General features: G+C 41.7%; 1 protein-coding gene across 1 annotated transcript in view; it reads right to left on the bottom strand.

Moving 5' to 3' along the window:
- The window catches only part of DCLK3 (doublecortin like kinase 3), a 28,884-nt gene extending 22,475 nt beyond the window's left edge, over nt 1-6,409 (bottom strand). The window contains exon 1 of the mRNA XM_065832981.2: nt 6,018-6,409. Within this exon, the coding sequence (XP_065689053.1) occupies nt 6,018-6,087 (70 nt within the window). The 5' untranslated portion in view covers nt 6,088-6,409. The remainder of the gene's footprint in view (nt 1-6,017) is intronic.
- Between the last annotated feature and the right edge of the window lie 9,577 nt (nt 6,410-15,986).

A 15,986-nucleotide genomic window follows, 5' to 3' on the forward strand; every position in this document is an offset into this window, starting at 1 on the left:
AACGGAGACCAGTGCCTGACCCAGTGTAACCCAATCTGCAGAAAACTAAAATCACTCAGCAGCTCAGGCAGTGCTCTAACATCACCAAAGAAAAACTAATTTGGGTTCATCTACAAAAAGGAAAGAAAAAAAATAAATATACAGTCTTAGCCCTAAAAGAACCTATAAAGTCAGCATGAGGGGATTCAGAGTTCATTACCTTTCACAATGTCACATCAAGCATGCTTAAATTTGCATGCAATATTATATTTCCTTTAACTGTCAGCCCTGCAAACTCGGCTGTATGTCAGGTTTCTCCCGGACAAATATGTCTGGTCCCATTAAGTGAGTGCCAAAGTGTCAGCTGTGAGGAAAGAAAACGTCCTTAGTGGCTACTCCTAGAGAGCAAGGGTATGGGAGATGCACACCCATGTACCCACTCCCTGCCCTCTTAAGGGCAGGCAAGAAGACTTTGCAACTTTGCATCATACACCATATCTTCAATGCACCTGCTTTTTATTTTAAGAATGAAAGCTTTTTATTTTAAGAATAAAATAAACATCCATTATGACATGCAAACTGCAAACTTCACACCTTTCAGTCCCATAAATGCCCATTTTCATTCTTGCCCAATCTTTCACTTCAGAAATAGAGATGAAGGGACTCTGCTCCCTTCTCCCTGCCCATTTCTCTCACTCCCTTTTCACTGCCGGTTTCAGGACATAGACCTCTGAGTTTATGGGAGATCCTCAAGAGCAAAGGGTACCAGAGCAGCTAAAAAGCAGGCAGATTTTGTAGCAAAGGAGTTCCTAAGATGGGAAGGACTGTCTGGAGGTTCACCCTGGGTGAAAACCTCACAGATGGCTGGACTTCAGCTGAGGGAATTGGATCCATCGCTATGGCTACATGAGTTCCGAGATGGATCACAGAATCACAGAATGGTTGGGGTTGGAAGGGACCTCTGGAGATCATCTAGTCCAACCCATCTGCTAAAGCAGGTTCACCCAGCAGATTGTGCAGGAATGTGTCCAGGAGGGTTTTGAATGTTTTCAGAGGAGACTCCACAACCTCTCTGGGCAGCCTGTTCCAGTGCGCTGGCACCCTCAAAGTAAAGAAGTTTCTCCTCATATTCAGATGGAATCTCCTGTGCTTCAGTCTGTTCCCATTGCCCTTCATCCTATCATTGGGCACCACTGAAAAGAGCCTGGTCCCATCCTCTCGCCATCCACCCTTGAGATATTTGGAAGCACTGATAAGATTCCCTCTCAGCCTTCTCTTCTCCAGGCTGAACAAACTCCACTCTCTCAGTCTCTCCTCATAGTGCCTGTGTCACTCCAGCCCCACCGTGGGTACCATCCTACAGTGAAATGCATGTAGGAGGCTCAGCACACAGCAACATGTGATCATATTTACTGTATGAGAACCACAAGTGATAAATGACATTTAGCAGGACCTTTCCTTCTTTCTCCTCAAAGAAGATAAACTCGGGGTTTTCCTTGCCTCTTCTTCCAACCCCCCTTCTTGGCTAAATGTTCAGAGCCCCTTTGCAGCCTGTCCCAGCCCTCTCCTGTCCAGCTCCCCCCAGGATGGAGCAGCAGGGCCCAGCCTGCTGCAGGGCAGCCTACTTTGCTCTCTCAGTGTTATGCTCCTTTTCCCACCCAGCAACAGTGGCTGGGCAAAAGTCACCTTCCAAGGTGCTCACCTTCTTCCCCTGCAGGCCCACAGCCACCCCACTGCACAGTTTACGATTTTTCTAAATCAAGCCATTTGTAATTAAAAAAATAAAATATTTACAGCAAACACAGATGGCTATTACCATGTGTTACTGTTAAACTGAGCTGAATCACGCCCAGAGCAGCAGATGAAGGTAAAAATTTCAAGTAGTCTGATAATGAGTCACGAGTGCCATCATTTTTACTCTCTTTTTTTTGAGCAGAACCCCACTTTCATTATCTTCTTTCTGACATTTTAAGGGTAGCAAATCAAAAGCGAGCATAAAGCAAGCCCTTTAAAGAAGTATACAGATGCATAATTTGTAAAGACTAAGTGATACGTAAGACTGCACGTGAAATGAATCAGTGCCTTTGGAGGTGTGAGGCTCAGTTTAAGTTGCTACCCTGCATAAAACCAAAAAAAGAATATTATGAAACTGCTCATTTAGTTCATTTCTTTCAAAGATGACAGGCTATGTATTTTATTGGGAACAGCCATGGCTGCTTTCTGCAGTTTGACAGCTTTAGGGTCTGCCCCAGTAACCAGAGAAGTGAGCTCTGCAGTCCGGGACCTTCCATCAAGAATCTTTCAGGAGTGGGACAGAACTGACAGAGGGAAATAAAAACATCTTACACAACTTCAATATTTGCCAGGATCCATCTGGCAAAGCCCTCCATGTGCTTCTCAAGGCTCTGTGTACAGGGAGTTTCACTTTCATGTTGATGCTCTTGACTCCTGAACTACCATATATTTCAAATTAATTATTCATGTTTCAATACCAAGTAAGCTTTCACTGCTTTTAATCCTGTTAGCCAACATTGCCTCAGTCAAAGGAGCAGGATTCTGTTTCTTCTTGGGGGAGATGTTATTTGCATTGCTTCCTAAATCTCAAGTTGATGACTAATCAGTTGCAACTGAGCAAACCCAGTGAAAATAAGAGAGCTTGCAGAGGTGTCACTGAGGGTTTAATTAGGCTTCCACATCCTTTATTACCAATAACCTTGTTGCATAACTAAAGGAAATATCCAGCCAGAGTCTGATTCTCCATCTGGTTTGCAAAAGCGGCAATTACCCAAAAGTTTTCTTTGGAAATTTAGCACATCTAAGAGTTTAGCTCGCACATAAATGTAGAATTTCCAGCCCCATTATTATAGAACCATGTTTTCAGAACAGACTCATATATTAAAGTCTACATTGCAAAATAAATTGTTTCACAGAACTTATAAAAGAAAACTGTTTTCTCAGGGAGAACTCTAAGCCCATGCTAATCAGACTTAAAAGCATGATGACAAGCAGAAAGATCAGGATTTTCACAGCACCAGACATTTCTCAGCATTTCCATTAACTACATTATTTGGGGTGACAAGAAAACTGAAAAATTGGAGTATGTGCGCAGGCTAGCAATACTGATTGAGTGGGAGATGGTGTTTTCAAAATGATTAATGAGAGCTTCTTCTAAGAATAAATGACATAAATAATTGTTTCGCATTCTTACAATAATTAGACTGAGTAAACTATACTAGCAACAGAGAGAAGATAGTAAATGTGCAGACTTTCATCTGCAATGAAGGCAAATTACTGCTAGATAAGATGAACAATTTGCATTACCAAACCCCCAAATTTACATTATAACCAATCAAGGCAGCAGCTCTCACTCCTTTTTTTCATTGTTTCCTGGTGAACACTCCAAAAGGACAGACCCCATGCCCTGAAAATAAGAAAAACCTGAAAAATAGTATACTGTTAAGAAGTGTCACATTCAGCCCTTTCAACTACATTTGCAGCTCTGATCCAAGTTGCACTGAAGTTAATTAAGAGATTCACATTACCTTCAGTAAGATCTGGATCAGACCATAATGTTCTGATGCTAATCATATTTATAAGAAAATCTATATAACACTGATGTCAAATGTTGTTAAATGTTTAGGAATCATCAAGTCAAAGGAACAGAGGAAAAGCAGAGACAAAAACCAACTCAATTCATGCTAGAGCTGTTGGAAAAGGAAGGACCACCAGCTTCCGATTTCTGCAAACCTATAGCTGTTTCTGCAGAAAACAAACTAAGCTAAGTAATCTTAGAAATGGGGAAATGAATCCCACACAACTTCCCGTAGCCACCACATGCTCAAAGCCCAGCAGATGCAAAAATTGTGAAGTTCTGCAGATCATGACTAGAAAAAGCAGCAGTGCACATGGATATAAAGCATATAGTGACACTACCAGACAAAGATACATTCAAAACCCAGGTTAACTTGCTCAAGGTAATTGAGTGTTTTTAAAAAAATAAATAAATAAAGACAAAGTAACTTTAGCACAGCTTAAATGCAAAGGCTTGAACAGTTGCCAATATCTTGCATTAAAACCAAGTTACCTTATCTTTGCTGACAGTTTAAGTCCAATTAACCAATTCAGGCTAATGAACCACAGACGGAGATTTATAAGAAGCTAGCTCTCAGCTGTTGTGTCCTAACATCCTACAAAATTTCGTACTAAGAGTCATGCCATGTCAGGAGATCTACACCCATTACACTACAAGAAAGAGACTAACTCCACAGGACCAGTATTTTTTTTGGAGGCAGGATGGCTTCCTGGGATATAAAATGCAGCCACCTCTTGAGAAGAGCCTGACAGAGTTGCTATAATAACTGCACTTCTACTACGTAAAGTAGCTGTAATATGTTTTGTAAGCTTGGGTTCACTTGCCAACTGTTTCAGCACTCTGCTGTTCTCAACATTTCAGAGAGTAAAACCTGCATTTAGACCATATAAAAACCACAAGAATTGCAAGAAGAAAAAGGGAGGCTAAAGAAAAAGGAGTCAAGGAAGTGGGAAGACAAACTTGCATGCAAACATGCATATACATATATTTTCATTTCTATACAAAGCTAGTAGCAAAAGCATGCATGATGAACTATCAGTATTGGTGATACTCTTAGACCATCCTTTCACACAATGAATGTTGCAGTCTAAATGCTCAGAGGAAGAAGCCAGAGTTATTTCATACTGTTGAGTTTGTTTGTTTTTAAAAAAGCAAACCTTTCAGTACACAGTGTAACAAAAGTTTCACATTTATGGGGTTGTTTCCAAACACAGTGTTTCACAACCTGAAAACTGTTCCTTTAGCTCAAACCAGCAGCTCATCCAGTCCTGCTGATGCTGTGTACTGAATGTCCCCTAAGGAGGGGAAAAAATAACACTGTGCAGTGAAAAGTTATGGAATAGCTTTCCTATAAATATCTGTTATGTTATTAAATAGGAGCAAACATAACCAATATAACTACACAAGGACACAACCAGCATTTTTACCTAGAGAAGACTGGCTATCGAATCACAGCACACCTTCCCTCCTCACCCTTTAAGCCTGTGCCTATTAACCCATGTAGCTCCAGCTGTAGTAATTTCCCAGCTGAGGGAAAATTCACAACCCGCAGGTATGTTTTAACACACGGTTGTGCAACAGCTTAAAATCTTTGTATCACGTGCTATTTACTTTATTTTTGCAGAGCCTCGGTGCTCTCTGAGCAGCCCATGACCATTCATCCCAAATGAACTATACTCACACCGACTATTAAGAGTGCAAGTTACTTCCAATCTTCAGTTTTTATTGCAGTACCGGTGACACCGTGCCTGCCTTTCAGAACAGTAAACACTGACTCCACATTCAGACTCCGTAGCTTGTTCTTGTACCTCGGCACGGCTGCTGAGGGGGGTCTCTCAGCCTGGGAAAGGGGGTACCGACCGCCTGACCCCCACCCAGAACCCCGTGGGAAGCAGCAGAGACTTGATCTCCGTGTTGCTGTAACCTCTTGCTCTGCTTCCCAAAAGCTGGGACACGAAGCCGCTTCGTCAGTTTTCACTACGATACAAAGTGTGGCCGGGGCGGGGAAGGGGGGGGGCTTTAATAAAAAATACAAGTAATTGATTTTTCAATCACGGTGGAACGATCACCCCAACTTCGCAGCTTCGGGAATCCTGCCTTCCCTCCTGAAGACCCCCTCCCTCCTCAGTCCCACCGCCAAGCAGGAATTGCCCCTTCCTCCGTCCTTCTCAAGCTCCTATATCAAGCCCAAACATCACCGAGAGCTCCCCCCGCTCCCTGACGCCACGGCGGTCACCACAACCTCACAGACACGCAAGGTCTCGGGGAGGAAGTTTCGCCGCCGCCGGATCCGCCTCGCACCCCCCGCAGCCGGGGTGCGGCGCCGCCGGTTCACCCCCCTCTTCCCAAAAGGATCCCCCAGCCGGCCACCTGCCGGGCAGAGGGGCCGGTGACGGGGCGCGGGGGCTGCCCCCGAGGCTGGGGATGGAGAGAAGGGGGCACTCACCCGCGCAGTGGCCGTAGGGGCAGCAGGACCCCGCCGCGGGGTGCAGCGGGGGCGGCGCGGCGGCCGGCATGGCGCGGAGGCTTGGCTGGGGACGGGGGCTGCCCGCACCGCACCCCACCGCACACCCGGTCTCTCCGCGCCGCCTCCCGGCTGGGAGGAAAGGAGGAGACCCGGCGGGTAGGGCGGTGCCGGGGAACGGTCACACCAGCAGTCACACCTCCACAACCCGCCCCGGTCCGCCCTCTCGGGGCAGTCCGGCACCTCCCCGCCGCCACCGCCGCAGGCGGTCGGCCGCCCTCGGGTACGCTCACTTCCCGCCGGCGCCGCGACCCCTTCTCGTTTATCCCCGGGCCCCTCTCCTGTCAGCTGCCAGCGAAGACGTCGTGCCTGGCCCCGGACACCGAGGAGTCCCCGTTTCCCCCTCTTGCCCACTCGCCCGGCACGGGTGTTGGTGATGTGATGGGACTTCACGCATCCCCGCAGCTGTTCCCCAGGTGGCAGGACGCCAGGCGCAGCAGCAAGCCCGCTCATGAATGCAGACACTTTCGTTGTAGCACCATACATGCCAAGTAGACTTGGCAAGTAATTTAGTTTGGCTTGTATTTAAAAAGACAAGTGCTAAGTGAGGCGAATAAAGCGTACATTGGATGCATGAACAGCTGGTTGCCCAATGTCTTCATAAAGTATGAGAAGGACAAAGGAGTTAATTTCATCTCCCTGTGCTGCAGCATCCAGGCTGCCCATGGGATGCTGGCTACATGTCTGGCATGCATAGTTATAGGGGCATGTCTGAAAAATATGTGAGTCAAGTGACAAAACACAAAGATGATTTAAGGATTGTATAAAAATAAGTCAAATTGCTTACCATACTAAGAAGATGCAATTGGATAACAGCACATACATACCTTCATAGAGGAAAAATACGAGGAACTAGAAGGCCCTTTAATCTTGTAGAGGAATAGAATAACAGAGGGTTGACATATGGAAGCTGAAGTTGGACAAATTCGAATTAGAAATGTTAACAATGGGAATGAGCAGACATTGGCACAAATTATGGAGTGAAGTTGTGTTTTCTTCTCTGGAAATCTCCAAATAAAACGAGATGTCTCTGTGAAAAATATTCTGTATCCCAACAGAAGTAATTTGGTTTACCACAGGCATAATTGGATAAAATTTAGTGGCCAAGGATATATAGTAGGTCAGACTAAAGGACTTAGTGCTCCATCATTCTGGGCTCAAATTGTATGAACAGAAGAAAGCAGAACATGCTAAATAAATATCCCTTATACTCTCATTTTTGTCATTTACTGAAAGTTTTGTTCGGCTGTCCAATTTAACTAACTTGTCTTCTATGATTTTAATTCCAGAGTATTTAATAATTTTTGAGGCAATACAGTCTGACACGAACACCTCTGTAAATGTAGACCTTAGAAAAATACTTATCCTGAAATGTTTTTCACTGTGATTCTTAAGAGTTGCATGTAAATACATGGACAGAAAGTTGAAATATATTTTCTGATTCTGATACAGAGCATTTAGATTTTGCTAGACTATCTGATGAATGAAGCCATGTAAAATAAAAGTATAGACAGACAATGTCATGGAAACTGGTCAAAACCCAGGATGTCAAAATCTGCAACAAATTATAATGTTAAGTTAACAAGTTGCTATTTAAAAATTTAGCATAATTTCACTTCCATGTCAAATCTTCAAGTTTAAAATCTCAAATACTCCATAATTCTATATTTATTTTCTTATTTTTGCCTTACCCCATTAAGCTTGTTAATCCTACATCATCGTTACCTGTTTGCCCCGAGTATCAAAGTTATTTTCAAATAATAGGTCTGGGTTAGAACTGCCTGGAGTAACTAGCACGTTGCTTTTCAGCCATTTTTCACACATGCAGCTGGTATGGTATAACAGGTCACCTCTTCTATGACACTCAATGCCCATGTGAAATCTTGGCTTCACTAAAGTCAATAGGAGGTGTCTTCTTCCATTCCTCATCTTTCAAATTGTTCTTTAAACAATGCCACTGCTAATTTCTGGAGTTCTTGGCATCTCAGTTACTTAATGCTGTCTTAAGAATTCAGGGACCGTGTTCAGTTCCTGGCTCTGGGACTTCTCCATCAGGTTATTCCACATTTCTGTGTGTGACCTTCTCTACCTGTAAAATGTGGATAATGACACCAGTTAAAGGGATTTGCTGTCTGTAGATGCAAAATCCTTAGAAGAGCTAAGTATCAATCCTAATTATCTGGTATTAGTCCCTGCAGTTGGTTTCCAAAATGAGAATGCAACATGACTCAAAAGTCAGCACTCACTGGTAGTACTTACATCTCTTCTCATAGAACGAAAACCAGATGAAGAATGAATACATACTTCTGAAGACATTTCACTCCTACTTGCTTCTGGAAATTTGTCACCTCTTTCTTCAAAAGTCAGTGAAGCTGATTTCCTTTTAATCCACTTTTTAACCAGCCGGTGATCTCAACCATCCCATTCATCTACTAAACCATCTGCAACTTCCTTTACTAATTCTTAATAAGCACAAACAAGAACCACAAGATTTTATTCTCAATAATAGCCTTTTAACCTGTAAGAATGCTTAATTTCACAGGCTAATGACTACAGGCTAATGACTAATGAGCAGAAAGTTGTCAAATACATGTGTCGATGTGTTGCATACCCAGGTCACACACATGGTATCTACGTATGCCTATGACTGACAACAGATTATGTTGGTACACCCTTGGAAATGGATGTTCAGCCTCTTTCAGGAAGAAATCCTGTTTTCTTTCAACCTTGCTCTAATCTCAATTATTTCCTTCTGTCTTAGAAATCACCTATTCTTTCCCTCCCTTTTCTCCTCCCTCGAGACCCAGGATTCTGCTGGCATCTGTTCTGTTTCAAGGGCTGTACTTAAAGGAGATCTGTAAAACAAAAGATCCTACTGATCCTCTTGGGAAATTATTTTCTATAGAGGATCATGCTCAGAGATTGCTTTTTCTGTGTTTCTCATCACGTTCTTAGGAAAATAAAATTAAAATAAAATCCTCATTTTTTCATGGTGGATTTATTAAGTCATACCCCAGATATGATTGTCCCTTCTGATACCACAACACATTGTTTTCAAAATGGTAAATCGCCTGTACACACTTACCATATCAAGTAAGGAAAAAGTAGGAAGAGCAGAGGAACAACTGAACTACACATATTTATTTGCCTCTGTTTTACGTAAGTTAAAATACATTACGATTGGCCATTGACAAGAAAAAAACAGCTACCTTAAGGGCTAATCAGTTTATTCACAAAGTCTGATGAGAGCTGTCTTCCTAATGTCCAGAAATTTAATTTAGAATATTGAAGAAATCAGCATAAAATTACCAGTTTCATGATGTGGTTTCAATAATAAAAATGTTAGCTTGTCATTTGTATGTGAAAGACATTCATACACAGTGGATTTCCAGCTTGTTTATAGTCCTCCAGGAGGCAAAACAGGTTTGAATTCTTGCAGCTGAGCTCTATAACAGAATCTGTCCTCAGTCTATAAAGAAAAGTGTGCCTCTCCTTTTCAGATGAATCTGAATACCGCGTAGCGCTGGGATATTCCAAACACCCAGGAGCCAATGGTTGCTTTGGGCACATTGAACTTTGTCACATCATGCGACACAGAGTGGCTCTCGCCGACACAGAGTTGGAAATACAGACGTGTGTGGCAGGCATCCTGACACTGCTGCTACTGGCAGAACTAACAGGCATGATTTCATATTTGCAAAAATATCTGTATTGGAAACAAGACAGCAGTTATCATGACGCCCTTTTAAGAAAGAAACCTGATGCACTTAATATAAAAATAAAGACAAAAACCTGACCTTTACAGGGGATTTAAAATAAAAGTGAGTTCTCTCCAAAGCACGTTTCCATCTTGTGTTCTGTGGCTTGAGTATATGAAATACAATGGCCAAAAGGTGAAGGAATTAATCTGAATAAAGGTGATAATAGCTGACAGTCAGCTGCTGTTAGAACTCCAGAAGCAAATTTTCACTTGTCTTCAGTGAGAAAGCAAAAGCCATGCGCAAAATAACAAAAATGACAGGCATTATTCTAACCACAAAAAACAAATGCCCCACTGTATTTGAACAACACATGTTTAACCTCCACCCTCAAAAATAAATTTTACAAAAAATTAAGTACTTACATCCATGCTACTCCTTAGATGTATGCTAAATGCAATGCAGAAAATACCTCCCAATAGAAACACCAAGTCCTGATATCTGAGTGGAACCAAAACAATATATCATATTGCCAGAACAGTGATATTACAGTCATTTACACAACAGCACTGAACAAACTCACGAGATAAAAGATCAGGATCCAAAACATCCTCAGCCTCAGTCAGCAGACCAGCAGATACCCAAAGCAAAACTCAGACTTTAGCAGCTTCTCATTACCTAACCAATAATGATAATGAACATAATTCTGTACTTCTTTCCAGAATTAACTTTTTGTTTAAAGGGCATATTTAGAAAAAAAGCACCATAGGTTCACCAGAGTAAGTTGTGTTATCTTCCTCTCACATACTGCCTTATTTCAGTTTCTAATTCATGAATATACTTAATCAGTGTCAAATTCAGATAATTAGAAGCTGCAATAGAAAAGGGCATTGATAATAGCTGTATTATAAATGGCAATGTTTTAATGATGTGGATAATTCTCAATGACTTGTTTTAGAAATTGGTAATGTATTATTTTAAGAGCAACTCATTAGGATTGAATGAGTAGAAACTGTGACCGCCTGACATCCCCTCACACTCTGGATTTGTCCTTTACCTGTGCTAAACTAATATATACAGGATTATGACTCTTGCCTTCTAGGAAGACTCACAAAATAGCATGTCCATCATTAAGAGTGTTCTCAAGGAAGACATTTTGTTATATATCCTAATAGTGCCTTTCGTTCAAGTATCTCAAAGATAATCAACATTCAGTGAAATCTCACACAGTGATGTAGGGCATGTAGGAACTTCATTAATAGATGACCTGACCAAAATCTAGAGCTGGAGGAAACAGTTAAGGTGCAGAAATTGTCTTTTATTTTATTATCTTAAATGACTATTAGATGTGAGAAGATTGAGGCACAAAGAGACTCAGGGTCACATAGCAAGTCACAGAAATAGAAGCAGAACCCCAGCTGCCTGACTTTATGTGTCTCAATACTTACCATTATCATTACAATATTTGATGCTGGATGCATTTATTGAAGTGCCATAGGTATTTAGATACCTAAACACACATAAGCGTGTGGATTTTTAAGAAGCCAAATTCCCTGATTGTCAACATAGTTTTGAAAATACACTCCCTTCCTTGCTCGGAAGTTTTGAATGTTCTCCTTGCTGAGAATACCTCTGCTTGCTACCTATCAGCTTATTTCATGCCCTTATGTGAAGTGAAGAGGAATCTTAGCTTATGGGACACAGAATTTTCATTGCCACTGTCTCAGGCAACCGAGAATTTAGCTGTAAGCAGTGTGAGATAGTGTACAGGTACATTTCTAAATGACACAATTCATAGTGTTTGGAAGCAGCCACTTTCTTACATATGTCTATATTCTTATATATGTCTATATTCTTATAGAAATAGAATACTACCAGAAAAATAAGGATAGATGGGAAAAACAGATCAGTAAACCAGAAATAACAATGCCAGTCTGACACTTTTACCCCAAGGTCATTTAATCTAACACAGGTCAGTACTGATGAACATGTCTGACTTCTGAGTGCCACCAGAGGAAAACAGCTGCTGCTGACAAGGCAGAAGAGGCATCACTGATTTTCTGGGCATCTCTTTAGGCAATTTGATGGGTGATATATGTTTCTCTCTCCCCATGTTCAGCAGCTGCACTTGAGTAAATTCAATTCTTCACTTCTGTATTGAATAAAAAGTCTGGAACAGGCAAAGTGTTTCTGTTTCCAGGAGTAGGTGGACTGGACTCAATTGACCAGCCTCTGTGTATCTTTGGGGAATGTGGCCACAGCCTGTCATGTTCACACATGCAAAAGGGAGGGACTTAGTGAGATACTTCTGTGTAATATGGCTGTAGATCTTTCTCAAATTAATCCTCACTTAAATTAAAGTTTATCTTTTGAAATAAGGACTTGTCACATAACCAGTTCCCTGGTTCACTGTTGGTGGGTAAAGCAAGAATTTTAAAACTGCAGATTTGATTTGAGAAACCTCTCAAATATAAATGAAAATGTGGATTTTTGCATCATCATAAGAAGCATCCCATCCTCTGTGGATTCATTAAGAACACTTGAAAACTGTCTCTTGTGTACGGTCCAGTCTAACTGATAATGCTTATGATTCTTGGGAAAGATGGGTAAGGAATCCATATTCTCCTCCTCACTCTTGGATACATTCCACTGCAATTAAAATTCGGACAGCAAAAAGGGCACATCACCGTTGTTTTCTGCTTGCTTACAGTATCACTTTTCCTTTTTTCCCCAGGACAGAACTTGTTGCTTCCCCATGGTTTTGCAGTACAGTGCTGAACACAGCAGACTTCCTGGTGGCCTTCTCAGTCTCTCAAGTAGAAGCACACATGACATGGAGGGAACTCAGGCACATGGGGACTCAGCATTTCACCACTCCTCCCCAAGGAGAATTATAGAAACAATCATAGGTTCATGGAATTATTTTGGTTGGAAAAGACCCTCAAGATCACCGAGTACAACCTCATCTACGTGTCTTTTAAACATTTCCAGGGATGGTGACTCAATCACTTCCCTGGGCAGCCTGTTCCAACATCTGATGACCCTTTCAGCGAAGACATTTCTCCTAATGTCCAATTTCAACCTCCCCTGGTGAAACTTGAGGCCTTTTCCTTTCATTCATGGGGTAACCTACACAGGTGGGGATCTCATGGACATAGACTTCAGCGGGACTCCTTGGCAGTCACCTCAGGCAGGGAAAACCATCTGGGAAAGCAGGCTATGGGACCAGCCTGCCCTTAGTATATATGTCCTTATGAAAGCTGAAAAAAGAAATATAAGTGCCCTTGCAACAGGAGAGAATCTGTTGCTTCGTACTCAATAGGGAGGGGAAGTTAGAGAAACTAACCTTCAGTTGTACTGCCCTAACCCCCAAAAGATTGCCCTGCAATCCCAGGTATTAAATCCATTATCGTCAAAGTACAATGATACTGACAGACAATGATGTAAAATTGCATGTCTTTGCACCTGGAATTACACGAATGCCTTGTGATGCCCAGGTCTAACAATCTGATGAGCTGGGTCCAAGATTACATTTTAATTAATCGTGGCTTGTCAGTTAAAACTGACGAGGAAAAAAGAACAAGGTTAAGCCACATGGAATAAGAATGTTTTTAATGGATTTCAACCCACACAAGGAGAAGTTAACATGTTTATGTTTGTATGACTCATAACCCCTTTCATATCCACAGGTACCTGCATTTACCTATTTAATTCAGAAGAACAGGGGAATAAAGACCATTTGTGATCCAAGTCAGTAATGAAGAAAGAAAAGTCCTACAAGAGAGAAAAGTATATTAAGGAAAAGAATGTGGTGGTGAACAAAATTGTATCACTTTGACAAGGCCAAGACAAGCCTGTGCATGGTAAACGCGTGGAGTGTTCATGCATTTATGCTAAAGATAATGTAAACACAAATATACTTACTGGGAATATAATTCTCACGAGAGGTCACAGCAGCTTGACAATTCATGAGTTCCTGTAAAGCATGTGATGAAGCAGAATCCTTGAAATGAATTACTTTCTTCTCCCCCTTTTTTCCTTGTTTCAACAAAGATTTTAATAACCTTGCATAAAAGTGAGTGAATACTGCTCAGCCATGTCCCAAGACACAGCATATTTCAAGGGTTTTTCACAGTTTTCTACATTAAATAAGTATTTAGAATGTTTCATTAAAACTTTGAGTTTTGTAACACCATATTAAAAATGCAACATTTTATTTGGGACCTTGAGATGCGGCGGGGGAGTCCAAGGGAGAGATTCCGATGGGGAGGCGGGAGGCTGAGCTCTATTGTCAGCTCAGACACTGATCTGCTCTGGAGCCAGGCGCAAGTCACCTCATTTCGTGGCGCCTGTCTTCTCTCTTCCACTCTTCGCCTAATTAGCTGTGATATTTTTGGGGAAAGGCATAGACGGGAGCTGGGGACAAGATTATCTCCTACAGCAAGTAGATACAAAAAAAAATAGAACCTTCAGGCTCCACTTTCAGCAAGGACTTCTTGGTATTGCTGAGGTATAAATAATAATAGTACATTGCAAAGCACCCTCTAACATTTAGAGGAAGATAGTGTGTAAAAACAGTCATCAGCTGTTCCTTTTCTGCATGCTTAGGACAACTGGTGCCACTCCATAACTTTTGGGAGCCCTGGTTAGAATTAGCAATTTATGCTGGGCTTACATGGACAAGATGCCAAATCAGCTAGAGAACCTAAACAGGAGAACCTGTTCTGGCAACTTTTTTGTTTGTTTGTTTTTAAATTAAACTTACAATGTAACGATGATATTTTGAAGCCTCAGCTACAGTTATATGAGAATTTGTATTACCATTAAAAAAACGCTTAGCCCTCCTGATTGACAAAGACTATCTTGGAAATATCAACCTTGCAGGTTGAAGAGGGAGGAGACAAATATGCAATGCTGGCATTAACTGTTTCAAGCCTGACTTCCCAAGGAAGAAGGTCTTTTGAGGCAGTGATTTTCTGCACCTGTCTTATTTGGCACTTTCCTCAAACAATAATTTTGAAACCAATGGCTAATTTCTACCAAAATTGACAAAAAGGTAGACATTTGAAATATAACTGTCTTGTATACACTTTGTGAAAACTTAAAGCTGGCCAGCACACAAAAAGCCCAATTATCTTCCCTTATGAAGGCAAAGCAACTAGGATGTGGCTGCTCTTCACACATGCAGCTGTTGACAACCAGCTGGCAGTCAAACATGGGTAATCTTCCATGGGTAGCTTCACATTAGCTCTGGTCCTGTTTCTCAGGTCAAGAATTGGCAGCTGCTGCATCAGGAGCACATGGTAGAGACCAGAAATTATTCAAATTGGAGGAAAGTGTAATGGAGGGGATATTAAAGACTGGAGGCAAAGGGCAATTCATAGGAAACCAGGATCGCTTAGTCCCACTACTCACAGAACAACCTTCCTAAAACACTGATTTTAAGATGGGGCCCACACTGCAGCACAGACACTGTCGGTTTTAGAAGAACAACTCAAATGAGCACATGGCATTAATTTTGATCCATCAGAGAAGCACTTTAAAAGTCTTGCCACCTTTTTTTGATAGCACTTTCCTTTGCTTTCTGTGCCAATATGAAGTATTGCATTATTTACAAGCTTTTGAGCTCTTTATGCATTAATTTAATTGCTTCCCTGACTTAGCCTTGCAAAATGAGAGTGTAAAAGCACCTAACTGGACAAGGTGAAAAATCATGAGAAAGTGTATGGCCCTGATGAACTTTGCTCAACCTCAGAGAACACAGGGGAAGCTCAAGTACTGAAAGTGCTTCTATATACTGTAGCTGCCAATCTACACATACCCAAGTAAAGGAGAAAGATGTAAAAGGCAACAGCAAGCAGTTAAGTGCTTTATTAGGATTTCAATGGAGATGGTGTTTTAGCCCACAGCCACAGGGCAGCAAGCCATTTTTTTCTGTTTTTGCCCTTCTCTTCATACTGCAGTGAAAGAAAGTGGAGAAAAAGTTGGAAGGCCTCCTGAACCATGGCTACTCAGCCAAGAGGACCGTGCCTAGTGTAGCCTTTCCTCTGCTAGTTGTCCTTCAGATACAGTAATAAGCTCCTTTAGAGGGAGTGGGAAACAATCTCCTTTCCCTGTTTCTACCCATATACATTACACATCAAACAGTATTGGCACAATCCGTCATCCCCCTCCCAACTCAGTTAAATCAGAG

This window comes from Patagioenas fasciata, chromosome 2 (genome assembly GCF_037038585.1).
Source record: "Patagioenas fasciata isolate bPatFas1 chromosome 2, bPatFas1.hap1, whole genome shotgun sequence".
Lineage (NCBI taxonomy): Eukaryota > Metazoa > Chordata > Aves > Columbiformes > Columbidae > Patagioenas > Patagioenas fasciata.